At 49.6% G+C, this 25,000-nt stretch overlaps 1 protein-coding gene across 6 annotated transcripts in view; it reads left to right on the top strand.

The window, feature by feature from the left end:
• adar (adenosine deaminase RNA specific) overlaps positions 1 to 8,273 on the top strand; it is a 65,610-nt gene extending 57,337 nt beyond the window's left edge. For 4 of the 6 annotated variants that reach the window (XM_083760955.1, XM_083760956.1, XM_083760957.1 and 1 more), the window contains exons 19-24: positions 768 to 895; positions 2,929 to 3,111; positions 4,297 to 4,409; positions 5,946 to 6,073; positions 6,466 to 6,582; positions 7,891 to 8,273. In XM_083760955.1, coding sequence (XP_083617081.1) covers positions 768 to 895; positions 2,929 to 3,111; positions 4,297 to 4,409; positions 5,946 to 6,073; positions 6,466 to 6,582; positions 7,891 to 8,266 — 1,045 coding nt within the window. In that variant the 3' untranslated portion in view covers positions 8,267 to 8,273. The remainder of the gene's footprint in view (positions 1 to 767; positions 896 to 2,928; positions 3,112 to 4,296; positions 4,410 to 5,945; positions 6,074 to 6,465; positions 6,583 to 7,890) is intronic. The other 2 variants (XM_083760959.1, XM_083760960.1) reach the window with 1 other exon arrangement.
• The last annotated feature ends 16,727 nt before the right edge of the window (positions 8,274 to 25,000 follow it).

Consider the following 25,000-nt stretch of genomic DNA (forward strand, 5'->3'; position numbering starts at 1 on the left):
GCTCTAGTTAGTATGTGAAGAGTCTGCCTGTGCTATTAACTCATTTTGGATAAGAAATATAAAGAAATCTAATGTTGTCCTCTCCTGATCAGTTAGTCTTTCCCCTATGACTGTCTCTGTATCACAAAGATTCCCATACACAATACATACACAACATAACCAACGCTCCCCTATCTAACCTCCTAAAGTGTATGCGCATGTCGACGCAAGTCGACCCAAGTGATTCAATTGGTTCAATTCAATGGTTGGTTGCGTCTAATCGCAACCGTTGGTTGCAAATACAGTAGTTGCATGGCGACCCATCGGTGTAGCTTTAGAGGCAGAGGTTGTATAACCACTCCATGCTAACTCTTCTCTCCTTTCTCTGCATTTGTTTATCTGTTTTCCGTCTGTCTTGTCCATCTCTCCGTGTCTGTCGGTCTCTGTGTCTGTCTGTCGGTCTCTGTGTCTGTCTGTCGGTTTCTGTGTCTGTCTGTCGGTTTCTGTGTCTGTCTGTCTCTGTGTCTGTTTTCCTGTCTGTCGTTCTGTCTGTCTTGTCCATCTCTCCGTGTCTGTCGGTCTGTGTCTGTCTGTCTCTGTGTCTGTTTTCCTGTCTGTCGTTCTGTCTGTCTTGTCCATCTCTCCGTGTCTGTCGGTTTCTGTGTCTGTCTGTCGGTTTCTGTGTCTGTCTGTCGGTCTCTGTGTATGTCTGTTGTCCTGTCTGTCTGTCTCTGTGTCTGTCTGTTGTCCTGTCTGTCTGTCTGTTTGTCATCCTGTCTGTCTGCCAGCACCGCCCCCTGTGGAGACGGAGCCCTGTTTGACAAGTCGTGCAGTGAGACGGGAGACGAGGTGGACGGCCACCAGCCGCTCTTTGAGAACGCCAAGCAGGGAAAGCTGCGCACCAAAGTGGAGAACGGTGACCGACCTTATACACACCTTACAAACAATACCACAGACCTTATACACACCTTACAAAAAATACCACATACCTTATACACACCTTACAAAAAATACCACCGACCTTATACACACCTTACAAACAATACCACAGACCTTATACACACCTTACAAACAATACCACATACCTTATACACACCTTACAAACAATACCACAGACCTTATACACACCTTACAAACAATACCACAGACCTTATACACACCTTACAAACAATACCACAGACCTTATACACACCTTACAAACAATACCACAGACCTTATACACACCTTACAAACAATACCAAAGACCTTATACACACCTTACAAACAATACCAAAGTGGAGAACGGTGACAGACCTTATACACATCTTACAAACAATACCAAAGTGGAGAACGGTGACAGACCTTATACACACCTTACAAACAATACCAAAGTGGAGAACGGTGACAGACCTTATACACACATGACACCTTCAACTTTCAACTCTCTCTCTCTCTCTCTCTGTGTCTCTCCCAGGGGAGGGGACCATCCCTGTAGAGTCCTAATAATGACCTTGGAGTGTCTCTCTCTCTCTCTCTCTCTCTCTCTCTCTCTCTCTCTCTCTCTCTCTCTGTGTCTCTCTCTCTCTCTCTCTCTCTCTCTCTGTGTCTCTCTCTCTCTCTCTCTCTCTCTCTCTCTGTGTCTCTGTGTCTCTCAGGGGAGGGGACCATCCCTGTAGAGTCCTAATAATGACCTTGGTCTCTCTCTCTCTCTCTCTGTGTCTCTCTCTCTCTCTCTCTCTCTCTCTCTCCTTGTCTCTATGTCTCTCTCCCAGGGGAGGGGACCATCCCTGTAGAGTCCTAATAATGACCTTGGTGTCTCTCTCTCTCTCTGTGTCTCTATGTCTCTCTCCCAGGCGAGGGGACCATCCCTGTAGAGTCCTAATAATGACCTTGGTGTGTCTCTCTCTCTCTCTGTGTCTCTATGTCTCTCTCCCAGGCGAGGGGACCATCCCTGTAGAGTCCTAATAATGACCTTGGTGTCTCTCTCTCTCTCTCTCTGTCTCTATGTCTCTCTCCCAGGCGAGGGGACCATCCCTGTAGAGTCCTAATAATGACCTTGGTGTGTCTCTCTCTCTCTCTCTCTGTCTCTATGTCTCTCTCCCAGGCGAGGGGACCATCCCTGTAGAGTCCTAATAATGACCTTGGTGTGTCTCTCTCTCTCTCTCTCTGTCTCTATGTCTCTCTCTCAGGCGAGGGGACCATCCCTGTAGAGTCCTAATAATGACCTTGGTGTCTCTCTCTCTCTCTCTGTGTCTCTATGTCTCTCTCCCAGGCGAGGGGACCATCCCTGTAGAGTCCTAATAATGACCTTGGTGTCTCTCTCTCTCTCTCTCTCTCTCTCTGTCTCTATGTCTCTCTCTCAGGCGAGGGGACCATCCCTGTAGAGTCCTAATAATGACCTTGGTGTGTCTCTCTCTCTCTCTCTGTGTCTCTGTGTCTCTCTCCCAGGCGAGGGGACCATCCCTGTAGAGTCCTAATAATGACCTTGGTGTGTCTCTCTCTCTCTCTCTGTGTCTCTATGTCTCTCTCCCAGGCGAGGGGACCATCCCGGTAGAGTCCTAATAATGACCTTGGTGTGTCTCTCTCTCTCTCTCTGTGTCTCTATGTCTCTCTCCCAGGCGAGGGGACCATCCCGGTAGAGTCCTAATAATGACCTTGGTGTCTCTCTCTCTCTCTCTGTGTCTCTGTGTCTCTGTGTCTCTCTCCCAGGCGAGGGGACCATCCCTGTAGAGTCCTAATAATGACCTTGGTGTGTCTCTCTCTCTCTCTCTGTGTCTCTATGTCTCTCTCCCAGGCGAGGGGACCATCCCTGTAGAGTCCTAATAATGACCTTGGTGTCTCTCTCTCTCTCTCTGTGTCTCTGTGTCTCTATGTCTCTCTCCCAGGCGAGGGGACCATCCCGGTAGAGTCCTAATAATGACCTTGGTGTGTCTCTCTCTCTCTCTCTGTGTCTCTATGTCTCTCTCCCAGGCGAGGGGACCATCCCGGTAGAGTCCAGTGCCATCGTCCCAACATGGGACGGCATCCAGCACGGGGAGAGGCTCCGCACCATGAGCTGCAGCGACAAGATCATGCGCTGGAACGTCCTGGGACTCCAGGGGGCGCTGCTCAGTCACTTCCTGCACCCCATCTACCTGAAGTCCATTACCCTGGGTGAGTACTTACTGCACTGCTATAGTGTCGCAGTCATGACGACGCCAGGCCCAGGAAATAACTTTCCCAATAGACATTTCAAAACGTATTTATTTAACCCATTCTGACCTGAGATCAGATTCTATAAACGTCTTCTACATCCTGACAGTTTTCTGATAAAGCTATGTTTCTATGTCAGTCGTTCTTCGATATTTCAAAAATAGCAGACCTACAAGCTCGTATCGCGCCACTCGGTGGCGCGATATGAGCTTGTAGATCTGCTATTTTTCAATAGCTAAAGCATAACATGATGCCAACACCAAAATGGGTGCCCGGTCAGAATGGGTTAAGTCTCGTACAAAGCCAACTCGAGTTGTGACAAATCATGACAACAAACACAATATTTTGGACCAAACAAATAATTACAAAGAAGAAAAAACAACAAAGAAAGTGTTGTATAACCTGCTGTTTTCTTCTTCTTTCTAAGTATTTGTTCGGCCCGAATAATTGCGTGTGGTGTTGTCATGATTTGTCACAACTCGAGTTGGCTTTGTGCGAGGCTTAAAAGGTCTTTAAATAAATACTTTTTGAAATGTCTATGAGGAAATAGCTACTGCTACTGCTATACATATGGCTGAAGTCTATTACCCTGGGTTAGTATCTGAATACTACTACTAAAGTGACCCTGGGTTAGTATCTGAATACTACTACTACTAAAGTGACCCTAGGTTAGTATCTGAATACTACTAAAGTGACCCTGGGTTAGTATCTGAATACTATTACTACTAAAGTGACCCTGGGTTAGTATCTGAATACTACTACTACTAAAGTGACCCTAGGTTAGTATCTGAATACTACTAAAGTGACCCTAGGTTAGTATCTGAATACTACTACTACTAAAGTGACCCTGGGTTAGTATCTGAATACTACTACTAAAGTGACCCTAGGTTAGTATCTGAATACTACTAAAGTGACCCTGGGTCAGTATCTGAATACTACTACTACTAAAGTGACCCTAGGTTAGTATCTGAATACTACTAAAGTGACCCTAGGTTAGTATCTGAATACTACTACTACTAAAGTGACCCTGGGTTAGTATCTGAATACTACTACTAAAGTGACCCTGGGTCAGTATCTGAAGACTACTTCTAAAGTTGACCAAACACTGACCATGATGAACCAACGCGGTGCGTCTTGTCCCTCCAGGGTACCTGTACAGCCACGGCCACCTCACCAGAGCGGTCTGCTGCCGTCTGTCCCGCGATGGAGACGCCTTCGCCAAGAGCCTCCGCGCCCCCTTCACCCTCAACCACCCCGAGGTAAGAGTCTCCTTCACCCTCAACCACCCCGAGGTAAGAGTCTCCTTCACCCTCAACCACGTCTGGAGTATTTATCCATAAATATGGTGGCGGTGGTTCAGGGGTAGAGTGGCCGGATGGTAACCAGTTGGAACCCTGTGGGCTCCCCCAGAGTTGGTGTCAAAGTGTCCTTGAGCAAGACACTGAACCCCTAATTGCTCCTGATGTGCTGGTTGGTGCCTTGCATGGTTTCCGCCGCCACTGGTGTATGAATGTGTGTGTGAATGGGTGAATGTAATGCCCAGAGAACTGCCTCATAGAGAATATTTTTCCTCCGGTCAAAAAAAATCCCTTTCTGGCCAAAAAGTACCGTTTATACGTGTGGTGGGGGGCTCAGAGTGCGTCCACTAAGGAAAGTAGGCTTTCTAATGACACAACCTGCCTTTGTTTTGGTGAGTAGCAAAAACTTTCTTTTTATTTATGCCAAAGAGGAGAGGCTGGTCTGATTTAAAACGGAAAGTCCCATAGCATTACTGCGCAGGGCAGAATCGTAGAAGGCTATGGACCAGAGCTAGGGTTTGAGGTAGGTTGTCGGTCTAATGACTGTCGGACCAATAATGGTAACTAAAGTCTGTACCCTCGATATATTGCCACATCCATTAATTGAAGTTGAACCCACTAGTTAAACATTTGCATTACTTAATTTAAAAGAGGTCTACACAATTGGAGAATGTAGAAGGATTGTTACTTTGATCATTTTTAAGCCGATTATCTCTCTTATGACGACATCAATACAGCGTGGTTTTTTAAATATCTTGAAGTCTTGGATCTGAGAGCTCATCAAATGGTTTCATGGCTTCAAATGCCGAATTAATAATGGTGACCTTGATATGAAAAGGGTTGAAAACCACTGCCCTAAATTAAAGTTTTTCGTTATTCAATATGACTGTTCTACACATTAAACCCCCCCTCCTCTCCTCTCCTCTCCTCTCCTCTCCTCTCCTCTCCTCTCCTCTCCTCTCCTCTCCTCTCCTCTCCTCTCCTCTCCTCTCCTCTCCTCTCCTCTCCTCTCCTCTCCTCTCCTCTCCTCTCCTCTCCTCTCCTCTCCTCTCCTCTCCTCTCCTCTCCTCTCCTCTCCTCTCCTCTCCTCTCCTCTCCTCTCCTCTCCCCTCCCCTCCCCTCCCCTCCCCTCCCCTCCCCTCCCCTCCCCTCCCCTCCCCACCTCTCCTCTCCTCTCCCCACCTCTCCTCTCCCCACCCCTCCTCTCCTCTCCTCTCCCCACCCCTCCTCTCCTCTCCTCTCCCCACCCTTCCTCCCCTCCCCTCCCCTCCCCTCCCCTCCCCTCCCCTCCCCTCCTCTCCTCTCCTCTCCCCACCCCTCCTCTCCTCTCCCCACCCTTCCTCTCCTCTCCTGCCCACCCTTCCTCCCCTCCCCTCCTCTCCTCTCCACCTCTTCCCTCCCCTCCTCTTCTCTCCCCTCCTCTCCTCTCCCCTCCTCTCCTCTCCTCTCCTCCCCACCTCTTCCCTCCCCTCCCCTCCTCTCCTCTCCTCTCCCCAGGTTGGAAGGGTGAGTGTGTATGACTCCACCAGACATACTGGTAAGACCAAGGAGTCCAGTGTGAACTGGAGTACACCAGACCAGCTGAGTGTGGAGGTCCTGGATGGGACCAAGGGCAAGCTGGACGGGTGAGTTGACCAGTCCCCAAACGCCCCTTTATCCTTTATCCTTTACCTTATCATACGCACCACTATCCTTCACCCTTTATCCTTTATCTTATCAAACACACCACTATCTTTATCCTTTATCTTATCAAACACACCACTATCTTTCCGTGCGGAAGTCTTCATAAGCTGCTGCTTGTAGCATTAAAGGGCAAGGAGGTGGGGGTGCTCCATTGATTATAAATGTATAATTGACTTACAAATGACTACTCCTCAGCCTCAAGAGGTTGAGGAGTGGCTTTTTTTAAGCCCATAAATGAACCCAAACAAAGTTGAGTTGGAAATAAAGAACCAACTCTGGTACTAATTTTCCTTTTGTTTTTAAATAAAAAATGTCAACTTCCTGTCGTTACTAGGAAGAAAACCCGGACTGGATCCATGGATCTGGATCCGGACCTTCAAATAATCAACTTTGTTTGCGTTCGCTTACGGGCTAAAATAGCTCACGTTGAGCCTCTTCACATTAAACAAATGTAAGTCAAAGTCGAGCCTGTGTTGGATTATCAGTTTTATTATCAATAGAGCAATTATTTTGGATTCCTTGCCCCTCCTTTTGGAGTTGCATCATGGCAAGGTAACGACACAAAGCTAACTGCTTTTCATTCCCAACGGGAGACGAGCCAGACGACACAACTCCTCACCACGTTGCCCCCGGAGAGCAACTAGTCCACACCGTGGTTCAGATGACTCAAATAGGCCAGACCTCAAAGAACTTTATTCAAAAGACTGACTAAAACTAAATCATATCGAAATCAACACTGATGTTGTGAGCTGCTCATTCCGTGTGTGTGTGTGTGCGCGCCTCAAGCCTAGCTAAGTTGTTTGTGCTAATAACGCAGTGTTCGTTCTTGGTGCCGTGGACATGATATCCAAAGTGTCCCGCCGCTCATAATACACTGTCTGAGGACACACCTGAGGGGCACCTTAATCAAAGACATGTATAACTGTGTGGCGCTGGTCTGTCTGTCTGTCTGTCTGTCTGTCGTCCCGTTCTGAGTGGCGCTGGTGTCTGTCTGTCCTCCCGTTCTGAGTGGCGCTGGTCTGTCTGTCTGTCCTCTCGTTCTGAGTGGCGCTGGTGTCTGTCTGTCCTCCCGTTCTGAGTGGCGCTGGTCTGTCTGTCTGTCCTCTCGTTCTGAGTGGCGCTGGTGTCTGTCTGTCTGTCCTCCTGTTCTGTGTGGCGTAGTTTGTGTAGCCCCGAAGGTAGGTGACGTTCACTAGTTCAAGTTCATCTGAGCCGTCCGGCACTCCTAGCCTGTGATTATATCTGTGGAATGGAAGGACACCGAGGACACTTCAGTGCCTCGGGCAGGCCCAGTTATGGCCCAGTTTCAGGCCCATTGAGAACTCTAGTGTAGTTCCAGACTCGTATAGCATGCAGAGACTGTGGAGTAATTGTCTGGCCGGCTACATGAAACCGTGCAGGACAAACGGATCAGCATAAAAAGAAAAGAAAACAAGAATCAGGAACGGGTGTTGAACGAGATGGAGTTGATCACACTGTTGAATGTCGGTACCATGGATTACAGTTCTCCCGCCATGACTGATTTCAGCCATTTGGATTCCGTCGTCTATGTGGAAGCATGTTCGCTGTGAAAATAGCCGATCTACAAGCTCTCAATGCGTCTGCGTGCCTTCTGTCTGTTGAAAACTTGACTATGTTCAAGATGCACGTTTGAGAAGCACTGATCTAAAGCTCGCCCCCCTCTTCCTTCCTTCCTTCCGTCCCGTTCCTCTCTCCCTCTCTCTCTCTCTCTCTCTCTCTCTCTCTCTCTCTCTCTCAGGTCCAAGCTGGACGTGTCCCGCGTCTCCAAGTCCAACCTGTTCCGCCTGTTCCGCGTGCTGTGCCAGATGTCGGGCCGCACCGACCTGCTGGCGCACCAGTCGTACGCCTCGGCCAAGCTGGCGGCCAAGCCCTTCCAGACGGTCAAGGAGCAGTTCTTCAGCGCGCTGCGCCTGCACGGCTACGGCGCCTGGATCGGCAAGCCGCTGGAGGAGAAGAGCTTCGACCCCATCGAGGAGAGCCAGTACGCCAGCAAACGAGAAGCCCTGGTGGAGACGACGGCGGCCATGATGACCACGACGCCGACGCCGGGGAGTCTGACCGCCACGGGCAACGGCAGCAACGGCAACGGCGCAGTGGCCATGATGATGAAATGAGTGTCGATGACGCGGAGGGGAGGGAGGGAGGGATTGTGGGAGGGTTAGACGGATAGAGAGGGAGAGAGAGAAGAGGTATAGGTCGTAGCGATAGAACGGAGATGTGGACGGGAGAGAGAATAGGGAGGAGAAGGGGATGGATGTTGTCAACGGACTGCTCTGTACATTCATAACTGAAGACAGGAAAACATGAGAAATATTTCCACTAAACGAAACCTACTACAAATAAAGCCGCCACCACCGCCCCCATGCTAACCAACCGACCAACCAAACCAACCGCCACGCTAACCTGCTATAGCCGTAAACCCCGGATCAGCTGATTGCTGGTCGTCAGGGTGATGTATATCTGCTATATACATGGTGTCTCGCTGTACCCAGATCAGTTCACTTGGTCAGTAATGTATATCTGGCTATACATGATTGTTGTCTCCGCTGTATATTTCGCCTCCTATAACGTGTGACCTGCTCCGCCCCCAAATCCGTGTGATCGATGACGTCACCGTCGGGGTAAAAACAACTCCTGAAGTCGGATTCAATACTTTGTCGTGCGGCCGGCGTCGTGCGCCGAAAATGGCTAATCTAAATGTTTTTTTTTTGTTTTGTTTTTTAGGTCTGCTATTTACGGCTTAAAATCCTGGCTGTTTTTTTGTTATTTCTTTGGACATGCACGTTGCGGCTATTTTTCGGGTTCGCCTGAAAAACTCGCCTATTCGCTGCTCACAAGCTCACAGCGCGCCGCGTTGTAGTCTGGATGTTTCCGCCGCGTGACGCTGGCATGTGACGGAGTTTGACCAATCACATGTCATTTATTTAACAGTATGACTTGTTCCAACGCGCTGAGGACGTGTCGCGTCGTTCGTTGGCCTGTAGATCGTTCGCACAACAAAGAAACTATTTTAATTAGATCAAGTACACCCTCGTGAAGCTTGGCAAAGAAGTTTTATGTCGACAATCTTCATCCTTGGTTAGTTTTGGGAGATTGCGTCGTATATATATATATATTTTTTTTAAGGGCGGTGTTTGTCTTCAGTTCAGACCTAAAGCTCAGCTCAGCAGGGTGAGCGGCCGACAGAAGGTCGAGCGGCCGACCGCCAAGAGCGACTACATCAAATCAAATCAAGGTCGTGGCAAAATCCCCGCTGAATATTTTTGAGTTCCAATATATATTTTTTGTTTTATTTTCGAATTTGAGATGTTGGTGTAGAAAGACGGAAGAGGGATTTAACCAGGGGTTGTTGTTCACTTCCAGGAGCATCCGGTTTGTGTTGTTCACTTCCAGGAGCATCCGGTTTGTGTTGTTCACTTCCAGGAGCATCCGGTTTGTGTTGTTCACTTCCAGGAACATCCGGTTTTGTTTTGCGAGTTCAAAAGTCTAAAAAACCGAGGCGTGATTTGAGTAGGGGGGGCAGATCACACGGTCCACCCATAACCTCTCTCTGTACTGATGATGATAATTCTTACTATAAAAAGTCATTTAAACTACTGTAGACGAAACGTACTGTTTTCTGTTGATTGAATATTTCTCCTGTTAGCTTGGTTTCCTCTGGCTGAAAGGATCACATGTCCTCCATGGACCGACGCTACACAGACATGTCCCTCCACGGGTTGGACCCAGACGTCCAACCGTGAACGGAGATGTCCTCCGTGTGTAGAAAAAGACAAACAAAAGTCCTCCATGGAAAGAAATGTCCTCCATAGACTGACACGTCCCCTCGTGACGGACCATGTCCTCCATAGACGGACCACCACGTCCTCCATAGACGGACCATGTCCTCAATGGACAAACATGTTTTTTTTTTTGACAAAAAAAAACGTGTCTTCCATCGACAGACATGTCCTTCCCACATATAGGACGGAAACAATGTGTGTGTCCAATATGAATGTTAGGAAACTGTTGGGACACGTCCATGAGATGTGACCAGTTCTTGACCAATAGAAATCCTTGATTAGTTAATTAGTTGATTAAGCGCGCTGCAGACAGCCAGACACTTGGTGAACAGTATATATACACACGTACGTACAAATACATGAACACACGCATGGATATGTGACGAGGTGTTGCTGCGTATACATTTTGTAAAAAAGAAAAAAAGCCAAATGTTGCGTTCCCATATATCCGTGCGTGTGTGTATGTATATGTATATACCTCATGTATATATTTTGTAAATCAATTTGCAGATTTCTTTTGTTTTTCTTGTTTTTGTTTTTTCTCCTTTCTTTTTTTATGTCTTTTTTCCAAAGTTTTAATGAAAAAGGTTGTTGACGTGTTTAAAGATGCTTGAGATTGTTCTGGGTCTTTTTTTTACAAAGTAGAAAAGTGTTTAGTAAACCTTTAAAAACAAACAAACATTAAAGTCTTTCTGTTTGTTCAAGTGATGCCTCGTTGTTCGTCTTTGCCGTCCCTCGTGTGAGTGAATGCGTCTGAAACGGGTTTCGACATGCTCTCTTATCGGTGGTTCTCAAACTTTATTCCATTTTGTGGCGGGAACCCCTTTTGGTGTTCTAAGCATTATGTTATGCTTCAGCTATTGAAAAATAGCAGATCTACAAGCTCACAGCGCGCTACGAGCTTGTAGGTCTGCTATTTTTGAAAAATCGAAGAACGACTGACAGAAACATAGCTTTTTCAGAAAACTGTCAGGATGTAGAAGACATATTTAGAATATGATCTCAGGTCAGAATGGGTTCATTAACTCAAGAGTATTCAAATGGATCCTATAGCGAGAACCATTTGGTTCCATTTCAAGTTCCGGACCTGTAATGGTCCAGTTAGAAACTAGATATTTACATAATACTATGTTTACTTCTATTTTGTATACGTTCTAAATATACCTTAAATCAGTGGTTTTCAAGATTTTTCATATCAAGGCCCATTATTTATTCTGCATTTGAGCCACGGACCACCATTTGATGACATTTAGCCTTCCGGACCCAAACTAAAGAACTGTATTGATGTTGGCCAATGGTACCATTACGAGAGATAACAGGCCATGTTGATCAAAATAACATGTTTTCAAAGTTTTCTAATTGTGTAGACTCACTGGGAGAGAGAGAGAGGGGGAGAGAGGCGGGGCTCACTGACTGCCTGCATTCACATGCATGCGTCTCTCAACCATTCTGTCAAACTTCACAGTGCGTTAATCGCGCATTAAAAGAAAATTAGTGCCGTTTAAAGGATTGTGAGTTAACTAGTTAATAGTGCGTTAACTTTGACAGCCCTAATATATACATCTAGGACAAATGGTTGTCAAAGTGGGCCCTCGGGGTTCCTTGAGAGGCGGATCCATGTGTACACTCTGCTGTATGGGGTTCCTTGAGAGGCGGATCCATGTGTACACTCGGCTGTATGGGGGTCCTTGAAAGAGGTGTATTTACTGAATCAAAAATACAAAATAATTGAAAATTATTGTAAATGATATATCGTTGCTGTCGGGAGGAAATAACCTATAGCTACCTAGTTTTTTAATGCATAATGCACTGCTATTGAACACCCTTTACATGTGTGTGTGTTGGTTAAAACTATTTAGAACCAATGGAAAGTATTAATAAAAAATGCTTCAGACAAAACCTTAACTCCATTGGACCGTCAAACTGCCTGCTAAACCACGCCCCTCATGGAAGTAACTGATAATGTATAAAGTCACAACACCAACGTTGAACATGAAAACACAATTTATCACATTAAAACAACAAATGGAATATAAAACGGTAATGCTTTCCTGAGAAAAGATGCTTGTTGTGTGTGAGCCAGGGTTGTTAATGTAACGACATTTTAAATGGGGAAACGCACGCGATAGTTCTAGAATTGTATGTACTGAAGAAAAAAAATCCTAAAACTAACAATCGTACAACTTCATGAACTATAATGAATAACTTTGCAACTTTATAATAATGGCCGTGAACACAGTAAAGTTGACTGGGGAAAACGTGAAGTGTGTTGTACTGTATTGGGATCTCATTAACCCATTTTGCGCGGGAACCCCTTTTGGTGTTAGCATTATGTTATGCTTTAGCTATTTAAAAATAGCAGATCTACAAGCTCATAGCGCGCCACCGAGTGGCGCGCTATGAGCTTGTAGGTCTGCTATTTTTGAGAAATCGAAGAACGACTGGCATAGAAACATAGCTTTTTCAGAAAACTGTCACTTTCAAACAGACATTTTTTTAATCTGATCTCAGGTCAGAATGGGTTAAGAGACTTTGGATGGATGATCCCTATAAGAGAGGGACGGGCTTGGAACCAATTGGTTCTAATCTCTGGATCTGGAACGTTGGTTCTGATTAACTTCACTCTATTCCCTGATGACACACACACACACACACACACACACACACAGTGTTACAGGTCTCAACCAGCTTAGCTGCAGTGCTTCAGCACAACAGTAGGTGGCGTCAAGTGAACACAAATCTGCCTAGGGCAGGTGGGTTGTGTGTGTGTGTGTGTGTGTGTGTGTGTGTGTGCACTCTCTGCATAGCCTACAGCCCTTCATGCATGAGCAGCCTGGCGTGTAATGTACAGATGTGAATCATTCTCATACTGCATACATTACACTTTACACAATGTACATTGTGTGCATAAACATGCTAGATTTTTGTATACATAATGCAATATGTATGCATAAATATAAATGCACGTGCATACATAAGTACAGTTTGGGGGCAACAACAACAGTGACTCAGCCAGGAGGAAGAGCCTGGAGGAGGTTGCCGGTTTGACCACTAAGCTGCATGGCTGACCGGTCCTCTTGAACGAGCATCAAAGTGCCCTTGAGCAACAACACTGACCGCTCCACACAGTCCACTGCTCTGATGCAGGGTTGTCTTTATGGCAGCAAATTTCTATTTTAGTTTTAGTCATAGTCTCTTGAATAGTTTTCACTTTAGTCTAGTTTTAGTCGACTAAATGTCATACGATTTAAAAAAAATGTGTTTTGACAGGCCTTGATGTCGTAATGACATATTTTACACTTTGGTTGCATGCTGAAAATAGCAGATATACAATCTCTTGTAGAGATTGTAGATCTGCTATTGTCAGCATGCAACCCAGCATAAAACTGGATCTCTTGTCCACTAGTCCCTTCCTAACATTTTAGTCTAGTTTTTATTTGTTGACGAAATTGTCAGTATATTTAGTCTTAGTTTCAGTCACCATAGATTAGTTTTTATTTAGTTTTAGTCATGGAAAAAAGGTAGTCGACGAACATTTTTGGTCTTAGTTTTAGTCGACGAAAACAACACTGCTCTGATGTCTGACGATGAGCTGTGGAGGGTTGGGGCCTCGCATGGTTAGCCTGGTTAATAAACCAGACCGAATCAGCCGTTGGCAAAAATAAATTGCCTGCCGGCGGATTACGGTCTGGAGAGGCTCAATTGTACGCCCATTTTCTACACCAGAGAAATGGGGCGGCCAATCGGGACACGGTATGCAATATGGGCGGGCTTTGGTACAGTGACTTTCAATGCTTGAGACCTTTGACTGACAGTAGCTCTGACCAATTGCGTCAAAGAGAAAATGTTTCATCCCGCCCCCCTGGAAATGAAATCCAAGCTGAGCCTCCCCAGACTAATATCCCGAGGTCCATGCGATATTAGTCTGGTTTATTAACCAGGCTATCGCATGGTTTCCTCTGCTGTCTGTCAGTGATCTGTGGAGGGTTGGGGCCTCGCATGGTTTCCTCTGCTCTGTCAGTGATCTGTGGAGGGTTGGGGCCTCGCATGGTTTCCTCTGCTCTGTCAGTGAGCTGTGGAGGGTTGGGGCCTCGCATGGTTTCCTCTGCTCTGTCAGTGAGCTGTGGAGGGTTGGGGTCTCGCATGGTTTCCCCTGCTGTCAGTGATCTGTGGAGGGTTGGGGTCTCGCATGGTTTCCTCTGCTGTCTGTCAGTGATCTGTGGAGGGTTGGGGCCTCACATGGTTTCCTCTGCTCTGTCAGTGAGCTGTGGATGGTTGGGGTCTCGCATGGTTTCCCCTGCTCTGTCAGTGATCTGTGGAGGGTTGGGGCCTCGCATGGTTTCCCCTGCTCTGTCAGTGATCTGTGGAGGGTTGGGGCCTCGCATGGTTTCCTCTGCTCTGTCAGTGAGCTGTGGAGGGTTGGGGTCTCGCATGGTTTCCCCTGCTGTCAGTGATCTGTGGAGGGTTGGGGCCTCGCATGGTTTCCTCTGCTCTGTCAGTGAGCTGTGGAGGGTTGGGGCCTCGCATGGTTTCCCCTGCTGTCAGTGATCTGTGGAGGGTTGGGGCCTCGCATGGTTTCCTCTGCTCTGTCAGTGAGCTGTGGAGGGTTGGGGCCTCGCATGGTTTCCTCTGCTCTGTCAGTGATCTGTGGAGGGTTGGGGCCTCGCATGGTTTCCCCTGCTCTGTCAGTGATCTGTGGAGGGTTGGGGTCTCGCATGGTTTCCCCTGCTGTCAGTGATCTGTGGAGGGTTGGGGTCTCGCATGGTTTCCTCTGCTCTCTGTCAGTGATCTGTGGAGGGTTGGGGCCTCGCATGGTTTCCTCTGCTCTGTCAGTGAGCTGTGGAGGGTTGGGGTCTCGCATGGTTTCCCCTGCTGTCAGTGATCTGTGGAGGGTTGGGGTCTCGCATGGTTTCCTCTGCTCTGTCAGTGATCTGTGGAGGGTTGGGGTCTCGCATGGTTTCCTCTGCTCTGTCAGTGATCTGTGGAGGGTTGGGGTCTCGCATGGTTTCCTCTGCTGTCTGTCAGTGATCTGTGGAGGGTTGGGGTCTCGCATGGTTTCCTCTGCTCTGTCAGTGATCTGTGGAGGGTTGGGGCCTCACATGGTTTCCTCTGCTCTGTCAGTGATCTGTGGAGGGTTGGGGTCTCGCATGGTTTCCTCTGCTCTGTCAGTGATCTGTGGAGGGTTGGGGTCTCGCATGGTTTCCTCTGCCCTGTCAGTGAGCTGTGGAGGGTTGGGGTCTCGCATGGTTTCCTCTGCCCTGTCAGTGAGCTGTGGAGGGTTGGGGTCTCGCATGGTTTCCCCTGCTCTGTCAGTGATCTGTGGAGGGTTGGGGCCTCGCATGGTTTCCCCTGCTCTGTCAGTGAGCTGTGGAGGGTTGGGGCCTCGCATGGTTTCCTCTGCTCTGTCAGTGAGCTGTGGAGGGTTGGGGTCTCGCATGGTTTCCCCTGCTGTCAGTGATCTGTGGAGGGTTGGGGCCTCGCATGGTTTCCTCTGCTCTGTCAGTGATCTGTGGAGGGTTGGGGTCTCGCATGGTTTCCTCTGCTCTGTCAGTGATCTGTGGAGGGTTGGGGCCTCACATGGTTTCCCCTGCTCTGTCAGTGATCTGTGGAGGGTTGGGGCCTCGCATGGTTTCCTCTGCTCTGTCAGTGAGCTGTGGAGGGTTGGGGTCTCGCATGGTTTCCCCTGCTGTCAGTGATCTGTGGAGGGTTGGGGTCTCGCATGGTTTCCTCTGCTCTGTCAGTGATCTGTGGAGGGTTGGGGTCTCGCATGGTTTCCTCTGCTCTGTCAGTGATCTGTGGAGGGTTGGGGTCTCGCATGGTTTCCTCTGCTGTCTGTCAGTGATCTGTGGAGGGTTGGGGCCTCGCATGGTTTCCTCTGCTCTGTCAGTGATCTGTGGAGGGTTGGGGCCTCGCATGGTTTCCTCTGCTCTGTCAGTGATCTGTGGAGGGTTGGGGCCTCGCATGGTTTCCTCTGCTCTGTCAGTGATCTGTGGAGCGTTGGGGCCTCGCATGGTTTCCTCTGCTCTGTCAGTGATCTGTGGAGGGTTGGGGCCTCGCATGGTTTCCTCTGCTCTGTCAGTGATCTGTGGAGGGTTGGGGCCTCGCATGGTTTCCTCTGCTCTGTCAGTGAGCTGTGGAGGGTTGGGGCCTCGCATGGTTTCCTCTGCTCTGTCAGTGAGCTGTGGAGGGTTGGGGCCTCGCATGGTTTCCTCTGCTCTGTCAGTGATCTGTGGAGGGTTGGGGCCTCGCATGGTTTCCTCTGCTCTGTCAGTGATCTGTGGAGGGTTGGGGCCTCGCATGGTTTCCTCTGCTCTGTCAGTGATCTGTGGAGGGTTGGGGCCTCGCATGGTTTCCTCTGCTCTGTCAGTGAGCTGTGGAGGGTTGGGGTCTCGCATGGTTTCCCCTGCTGTCAGTGATCTGTGGAGGGTTGGGGTCTCGCATGGTTTCCTCTGCTGTCTGTCAGTGATCTGTGGAGGGTTGGGGCCTCACATGGTTTCCTCTGCTCTGTCAGTGAGCTGTGGAGGGTTGGGGTCTCGCATGGTTTCCCCTGCTCTGTCAGTGATCTGTGGAGGGTTGGGGCCTCGCATGGTTTCCCCTGCTCTGTCAGTGATCTGTGGAGGGTTGGGGCCTCGCATGGTTTCCTCTGCTCTGTCAGTGAGCTGTGGAGGGTTGGGGTCTCGCATGGTTTCCCCTGCTGTCAGTGATCTGTGGAGGGTTGGGGTCTCGCATGGTTTCCTCTGCTCTCTGTCAGTGATCTGTGGAGGGTTGGGGCCTCGCATGGTTTCCTCTGCTCTGTCAGTGAGCTGTGGAGGGTTGGGGTCTCGCATGGTTTCCCCTGCTGTCAGTGATCTGTGGAGGGTTGGGGCCTCACATGGTTTCCTCTGCTCTGTCAGTGATCTGTGGAGGGTTGGGGTCTCGCATGGTTTCCTCTGCTCTGTCAGTGATCTGTGGAGGGTTGGGGTCTCGCATGGTTTCCTCTGCTGTCTGTCAGTGATCTGTGGAGGGTTGGGGTCTCGCATGGTTTCCTCTGCTCTGTCAGTGATCTGTGGAGGGTTGGGGCCTCACATGGTTTCCTCTGCTCTCTGTCAGTGATCTGTGGAGCGTTGGGGCCTCGCATGGTTTCCTCTGCTCTGTCAGTGATCTGTGGAGGGTTGGGGCCTCGCATGGTTTCCTCTGCTCTGTCAGTGATCTGTGGAGGGTTGGGGTCTCGCATGGTTTCCTCTGCTCTGTCAGTGATCTGTGGAGGGTTGGGGTCTCGCATGGTTTCCTCTGCTGTCTGTCAGTGATCTGTGGAGGGTTGGGGCCTCGCATGGTTTCCTCTGCTCTGTCAGTGATCTGTGGAGGGTTGGGGCCTCGCATGGTTTCCTCTGCTCTGTCAGTGATCTGTGGAGGGTTGGGGCCTCGCATGGTTTCCTCTGCTCTGTCAGTGATCTGTGGAGCGTTGGGGCCTCGCATGGTTTCCTCTGCTCTGTCAGTGATCTGTGGAGGGTTGGGGCCTCGCATGGTTTCCTCTGCTCTGTCAGTGATCTGTGGAGGGTTGGGGCCTCGCATGGTTTCCTCTGCTCTGTCAGTGATCTGTGGAGGGTTGGGGCCTCGCATGGTTTCCTCTGCTCTGTCAGTGATCTGTGGAGCGTTGGGGCCTCGCATGGTTTCCTCTGCTCTGTCAGTGATCTGTGGAGGGTTGGGGCCTCGCATGGTTTCCTCTGCTCTGTCAGTGATCTGTGGAGGGTTGGGGCCTCGCATGGTTTCCTCTGCTCTGTCAGTGATCTGTGGAGGGTTGGGGCCTCGCATGGTTTCCTCTGCTCTGTCAGTGAGCTGTGGAGGGTTGGGGTCTCGCATGGTTTCCCCTGCTGTCAGTGATCTGTGGAGGGTTGGGGTCTCGCATGGTTTCCTCTGCTGTCTGTCAGTGATCTGTGGAGGGTTGGGGCCTCACATGGTTTCCTCTGCTCTGTCAGTGAGCTGTGGAGGGTTGGGGTCTCGCATGGTTTCCCCTGCTCTGTCAGTGATCTGTGGAGGGTTGGGGCCTCGCATGGTTTCCCCTGCTCTGTCAGTGATCTGTGGAGGGTTGGGGCCTCGCATGGTTTCCTCTGCTCTGTCAGTGAGCTGTGGAGGGTTGGGGTCTCGCATGGTTTCCCCTGCTGTCAGTGATCTGTGGAGGGTTGGGGTCTCGCATGGTTTCCTCTGCTCTCTGTCAGTGATCTGTGGAGGGTTGGGGCCTCGCATGGTTTCCTCTGCTCTGTCAGTGAGCTGTGGAGGGTTGGGGTCTCGCATGGTTTCCCCTGCTGTCAGTGATCTGTGGAGGGTTGGGGCCTCACATGGTTTCCTCTGCTCTGTCAGTGATCTGTGGAGGGTTGGGGTCTCGCATGGTTTCCTCTGCTCTGTCAGTGATCTGTGGAGGGTTGGGGTCTCGCATGGTTTCCTCTGCTGTCTGTCAGTGATCTGTGGAGGGTTGGGGTCTCGCATGGTTTCCTCTGCTCTGTCAGTGATCTGTGGAGGGTTGGGGCCTCACATGGTTTCCTCTGCTCTGTCAGTGATCTGTGGAGGGTTGGGGCCTCGCATGGTTTCCTCTGCTCTGTCAGTGATCTGTGGAGGGTTGGGGTCTCGCATGGTTTCCTCTGCTCTGTCAGTGATCTGTGGAGGGTTGGGGTCTCGCATGGTTTCCTCTGCCCTGTCAGTGAGCTGTGGAGGGTTGGGGTCTCGCATGGTTTCCTCTGCCCTGTCAGTGAGCTGTGGAGGGTTGGGGTCTCGCATGGTTTCCCCTGCTCTGTCAGTGATCTGTGGAGGGTTGGGGCCTCGCATGGTTTCCCCTGCTCTGTCAGTGATCTGTGGAGGGTTGGGGCCTCGCATGGTTTCCCCTGCTGTCAGTGATCTGTGGAGGGTTGGGGCCTCGCATGGTTTCCTCTGCTCTGTCAGTGAGCTGTGGAGGGTTGGGGCCTCGCATGGTTTCCTCTGCTCTGTCAGTGAGCTGTGGAGGGTTGGGGCCTCGCATGGTTTCCTCTGCTCTGTCAGTGAGCTGTGGAGGGTTGGGGTCTCGCATGGTTTCCCCTGCTCTGTCAGTGATCTGTGGAGGGTTGGGGTCTCGCATGGTTTCCCCTGCTCTGTCAGTGAGCTGTGGAGGGTTGGGGCCTCGCATGGTTTCCTCTGCTCTGTCAGTGAGCTGTGGAGGGTTGGGGTCTCGCATGGTTTCCCCTGCTGTCAGTGATCTGTGGAGGGTTGGGGTCTCGCATGGTTTCCTCTGCTCTGTCAGTGATCTGTGGAGGGTTGGGGTCTCGCATGGTTTCCTCTGCTCTGTCAGTGAGCTGTGGAGGGTTGGGGTCTCGCATGGTTTCCTCTGCTGTCTGTCAGTGATCTGTGGAGGGTTGGGGCCTCGCATGGTTTCCCCTGCTCTGTCAGTGATCTGTGGAGGGTTGGGGTCTCGCATGGTTTCCTCTGCTCTGTCAGTGATCTGTGGAGGGTTGGGGTCTCGCATGGTTTCCTCTGCCCTGTCAGTGAGCTGTGGAGGGTTGGGGTCTCGCATGGTTTCCTCTGCCCTGTCAGTGAGCTGTGGAGGGTTGGGGTCTCGCATGGTTTCCTCTGCTCTGTCAGTGATCTGTGGAGGGTTGGGGCCTCGCATGGTTTCCTCTGCTCTGTCAGTGATCTGTGGAGGGTTGGGGCCTCGCATGGTTTCCTCTGCTCTGTCAGTGAGCTGTGGAGGGTTGGGGTCTCGCATGGTTTCCTCTGCTCTGTCAGTGAGCTGTGGAGGGTTGGGGTCTCGCATGGTTTCCTCTGCTCTGTCAGTGATCTGTGGAGCGTTGGGGCCTCGCATGGTTTCCTCTGCTCTGTCAGTGATCTGTGGAGGGTTGGGGTCTCGCATGGTTTCCTCTGCTCTGTCAGTGATCTGTGGAGGGTTGGGGTCTCGCATGGTTTCCTCTGCTCTGTCAGTGATCTGTGGAGGGTTGGGGTCTCGCATGGTTTCCTCTGCCCTGTCAGTGATCTGTGGAGGGTTGGGGCCTCGCATGGTTTCCTCTGCCCTGTCAGTGAGCTGTGGAGGGTTGGGGTCTCGCATGGTTTCCTCTGCTCTGTCAGTGATCTGTGGAGCGTTGGGGCCTCGCATGGTTTCCTCTGCTCTGTCAGTGATCTGTGGAGGGTTGGGGTCTCGCATGGTTTCCTCTGCTCTGTCAGTGAGCTGTGGAGGGTTGGGGTCTCGCATGGTTTCCTCTGCTCTGTCAGTGATCTGTGGAGGGTTGGGGTCTCGCATGGTTTCCTCTGCTCTGTCAGTGTGTGAATGTGTAACCAACCGGTTGTGTAAAGCAGTGCTTTTCAACCTTTTTCATATATCAAGGCCCATTCTTCTTTCTTTTCTTTTTTTTTTTTTTGCATGATTTGAGCCACGGGCCATAATTTGATGAGATTTGGCCTTGTAGAGTCTGTACTCTAAACTATAATATTAAAATAACTTAATTATATACCGTATATAATGTGCCAGTCTAGTTACCATAGACTTCAAAAAGAGGGAAAAAAAGGGACTGCACTGCTCTGTTCCCTGGAGTGTGCAGTCCCTTCCTTGGAAGGTTTTTCTCTTTTTGATATATATATATATATATATATATATATATATATATATATATATATATATATATATATGTGTGTGTGTGTGTGTGTGTGTGTGTGTGTGTGTGTGTACAGTATATACAGTAGGCCTATATATCATCCTCACCGTGGAGTTCGTTTGGTTTACTGATTTTACCGTATTGTGATTGTAAGAACATTGATTATAATATTACGACCCAATGTTTGGGGGATATTTCCATTGGGGGGGGAAAATGTAGTCTTTGCCAATATAGGGTATACTATAGGCTACTTAATTTGCTTTTGCTTCAAAACAGCTACCATTGTTCCAGTCCCCCCCCCCCCCAAAAAAAAGGGCAATGTAACCAGATGAAATGACTGGAGGCCTGTTGCACTCTCACCCATAGTGAGGAAATGCTTTTAGACGCACGTCAGAGAGATGATTAACAGTAATCTCCCCCCACACGAGTCCACACCCTACATTTCGCCCTATGGCCAGAACAGATCTACAGATGATGCCTGCATTGCAACCGTTCAACCAGAACCTCCCAGCCCTTGGCAGAGTAGTTCTGGAGTAGTTCCAACACCAGAACCTCCCAGCCCTGGCAGAGTAGTTCTGGAGTAGTTCCAACACCAGAACATCCCAGCCCTGGCAGAGTAGTTCTGGAGTAGTTCCAACACCAGAACATCCCAGCCCTGGCAGAGTAGTTCTGGAGTAGTTCCAACACCAGAACATCCCAGCCCTGGCAGAGTAGTTCTGGAGTAGTTCCAACGGATTGTGGCTCCAAAACTGTGGAATGCACTTCCCGCATTGCAGTCAGAACTGCAGCATCACTCCCAATCTTCCACCGTAGTCTGAAAACACACCTTTTCAGACTCCATCATGGCCCATAGCACTTACCCTACCCCCTTAGATAACCCACCTTTTCAGACTCCATCATGGCCCATAGCACTTACCCACCCCCTTAGATAGCATTTCTGTAGACTTAGATAGCATCTGATACAGACTTATAGCATGTTATGTAGACAGCACTATAATTGCATTGTATGTAGTCATAGCACGTCATAGTACATAATAGCATAGTAGTATAGATGTATAGTTTATATGTATAGTTTCATTATATAGATATTCCACTGTTACTTTCTTAGCTTACGCATGTTTCATGATAAATGTTTTTATGTGATGTATTCCCATGCTTTTTGTTCTTGCTTAATGTAAGTCGCTCTGGATTAAGAGCGTCTGATAAATGCCTAAATTGTAAATTGTAAATTGTATTGTGTGGCCTTGTGGTCTTTCCCTAGTGGTTCTGATCGAGGGGATAGCTACTAGGGATGTAAGTCTGGACTTGATCACCACGGCTGGGTCGCCTGAGTGAGACCCGAAACCCCCAATGACCTCAGGATACATCACTGAGGATAATGCAGAGGGTTGTAGTGGCAGCCTACGGACAGCCTACGGACAGCCTACGGACAGCCTACGGACAGCCTACGGACAGCCTACGGACAGCCTACGGACAGCCTACGGACAGCCTACGGACAGCCTACGGACAGCCTACGGACAGCCTACGGACAGCCTACGGACAGCCTTAGTGCCAAACGTATCAGCGGATATATGATCACCCCCCCCTCCCCTCCCAAATGAAGCCCTGTACGATGATTAGCGGTGTCAACAAAGCTGGTGGAATTCTGAAGGATCCAATCCATCCATCCATCCATCCCAACCATCATCAGTTTGAGATGCTGTCGCGTGGAGAACAGCTACACAGCGTCTCTCAAAGCCACTGGAGAACAGCTACACAGCGTCTCTCAAAGCCACTGGAGAACGACTACACAGCGTCTCTCAAAGCTACTGGAGAACGGCTACACAGTGTCTCTCAAAGCCACTGGAGAACAGCTACACAGCGTCTCTCAAAGCCACTGGAGAACAGCTACACAGCGTCTCTCAAAGCTACTGGAGAACGGCTACACAGTGTCTCTCAAAGCCACTGGAGAACAGCTACACAGCGTCTCTCAAAGCCACTGGAGAACAGCTACACAGCGTCTCTCAAAGCCACTGGAGAACAGCTACACAGTGTCTCTCAAAGCCACTGGAGAACAGCTACACAGCGTCTCTCAAAGCCACTGGAGAACGGCTACACAGTGTCTCTCAAAGCCACTGGAGAACGGCTACACAGTGTCTCTCAAAGCCACTGGAGAACGGCTACACAGCGTCTCTCAAAGCCACTGGAGAACGGCTACACAGCGTCTCTCAAAGCCACTGGAGAACGGCTACACAGCGTCTCTCAAAGCCACTGGAGAACGGCTACACAGTGTCTCTCAAAGCCACTGGAGAACGGCTACACAGCGTCTCTCAAAGCCAGTGGAGAACGGCTACACAGCGTCTCTCAAAGCCACTGGAGAACGGCTACACAGTGTCTCTCAAAGCCAGTGGAGAACGGCTACACAGCGTCTCTCAAAGCCAGTGGAGAACGGCTACACAGCGTCTCTCAAAGCCAGTGGAGAACGGCTACACAGTGTCTCTCAAAGCCACTGGAGAACGGCTACACAGCGTCTCTCAAAGCCACTGGAGAACGGCTACACAGTGTCTCTCAAAGCCACTGGAGAACGGCTACACAGCGTCTCTCAAAGCCACTGGAGAACGGCTACACAGTGTCTCTCAAAGCCACTGGAGAACGGCTACACAGCGTCTCTCAAAGCCACTGGAGAACGGCTACACAGCGTCTCTCAAAGCCACTGGAGAACAGCTACACAGCGTCTCTCAAAGCCACTGGAGAACGACTACACAGCGTCTCTCAAAGCTACTGGAGAACGGCTACACAGTGTCTCTCAAAGCCACTGGAGAACAGCTACACAGCGTCTCTCAAAGCCACTGGAGAACAGCTACACAGCGTCTCTCAAAGCTACTGGAGAACGGCTACACAGTGTCTCTCAAAGCCACTGGAGAACAGCTACACAGCGTCTCTCAAAGCCACTGGAGAACAGCTACACAGCGTCTCTCAAAGCCACTGGAGAACAGCTACACAGTGTCTCTCAAAGCCACTGGAGAACAGCTACACAGCGTCTCTCAAAGCCACTGGAGAACGGCTACACAGTGTCTCTCAAAGCCACTGGAGAACGGCTACACAGTGTCTCTCAAAGCCACTGGAGAACGGCTACACAGCGTCTCTCAAAGCCACTGGAGAACGGCTACACAGCGTCTCTCAAAGCCACTGGAGAACGGCTACACAGCGTCTCTCAAAGCCACTGGAGAACGGCTACACAGTGTCTCTCAAAGCCACTGGAGAACGGCTACACAGCGTCTCTCAAAGCCAGTGGAGAACGGCTACACAGCGTCTCTCAAAGCCACTGGAGAACGGCTACACAGTGTCTCTCAAAGCCAGTGGAGAACGGCTACACAGCGTCTCTCAAAGCCAGTGGAGAACGGCTACACAGCGTCTCTCAAAGCCAGTGGAGAACGGCTACACAGTGTCTCTCAAAGCCACTGGAGAACGGCTACACAGCGTCTCTCAAAGCCACTGGAGAACGGCTACACAGTGTCTCTCAAAGCCACTGGAGAACGGCTACACAGCGTCTCTCAAAGCCACTGGAGAACGGCTACACAGTGTCTCTCAAAGCCACTGGAGAACGGCTACACAGTGTCTCTCAAAGCCACTGGAGAACGGCTACACAGCGTCTCTCAAAGCCACTGGAGAACGGCTACACAGCGTCTCTCAAAGCCACTGGCAATTAGCTGGAAATAGAAGCTTGTTCCCACGTACATATATAATCAGGTACAGTAGCCTATATACATGAATTCAAACTGTCAAGAAGGAGAAAGAACCGGCGGGCCAAAGGATAACCAACGAACGCCTTTTTCTTCTTTTGTTTTGCTGGTGCTCAGCTGAGCGTAAATTACATCCTTTATAGTCGAAAGCCAAGAGAAAGATATGCTGGACTCCTACCCACATTACAGAGAACTTTAATCCATTCTGACCTGAGATCAGATTCTAAAAATGTCTATTACATCCTGACAGTTTCATTATTAACCCATTCTGACCTGAGATCAGATTCTAAAAGTGTCTTTGATTTTTCAAAAAATAGCAGACCTACAAACTCGTGAGCTTGTAGATCTGCTATTTTTAAATAGCTAAAGCATAACGTAATGCTAACACCAAAATGGGTTCCCTGCCTAAAATGGGTTAATCTGTGCGTGCATGTGTGTGTGTGTGTGTGTGTGTGTGTGTGTGTGTGTGTGTGTGTGTGTGTGTGTGTGTGTGTGTGTGTGTGTGTGTGTGTGTGTGTGTGTGTGTGTGTGTGTGTGTGTGTGTGTGTGTGTGTAAGCTCCAGGTGGGCTGTTAGTCACAGCAGCTTCAGTGTGCAGGAGGGGGGGGAGGGGGAGGGGGGATGTGGGGGGGGGGGGGGAGGGTCTCTTATCACGGCTCCACTTAATGGCATTAATAAACTCATTCTGGAGGCTTATGGACACTTTCTGTTCATCAGAGATCAAGGAATTATTTTTCCTTATCAGGCTGTGTGTGT

This window comes from Protomyctophum parallelum (genome assembly GCF_964188405.1).
Source record: "Protomyctophum parallelum genome assembly, chromosome: 3".
Taxonomy (NCBI): domain Eukaryota; kingdom Metazoa; phylum Chordata; class Actinopteri; order Myctophiformes; family Myctophidae; genus Protomyctophum; species Protomyctophum parallelum.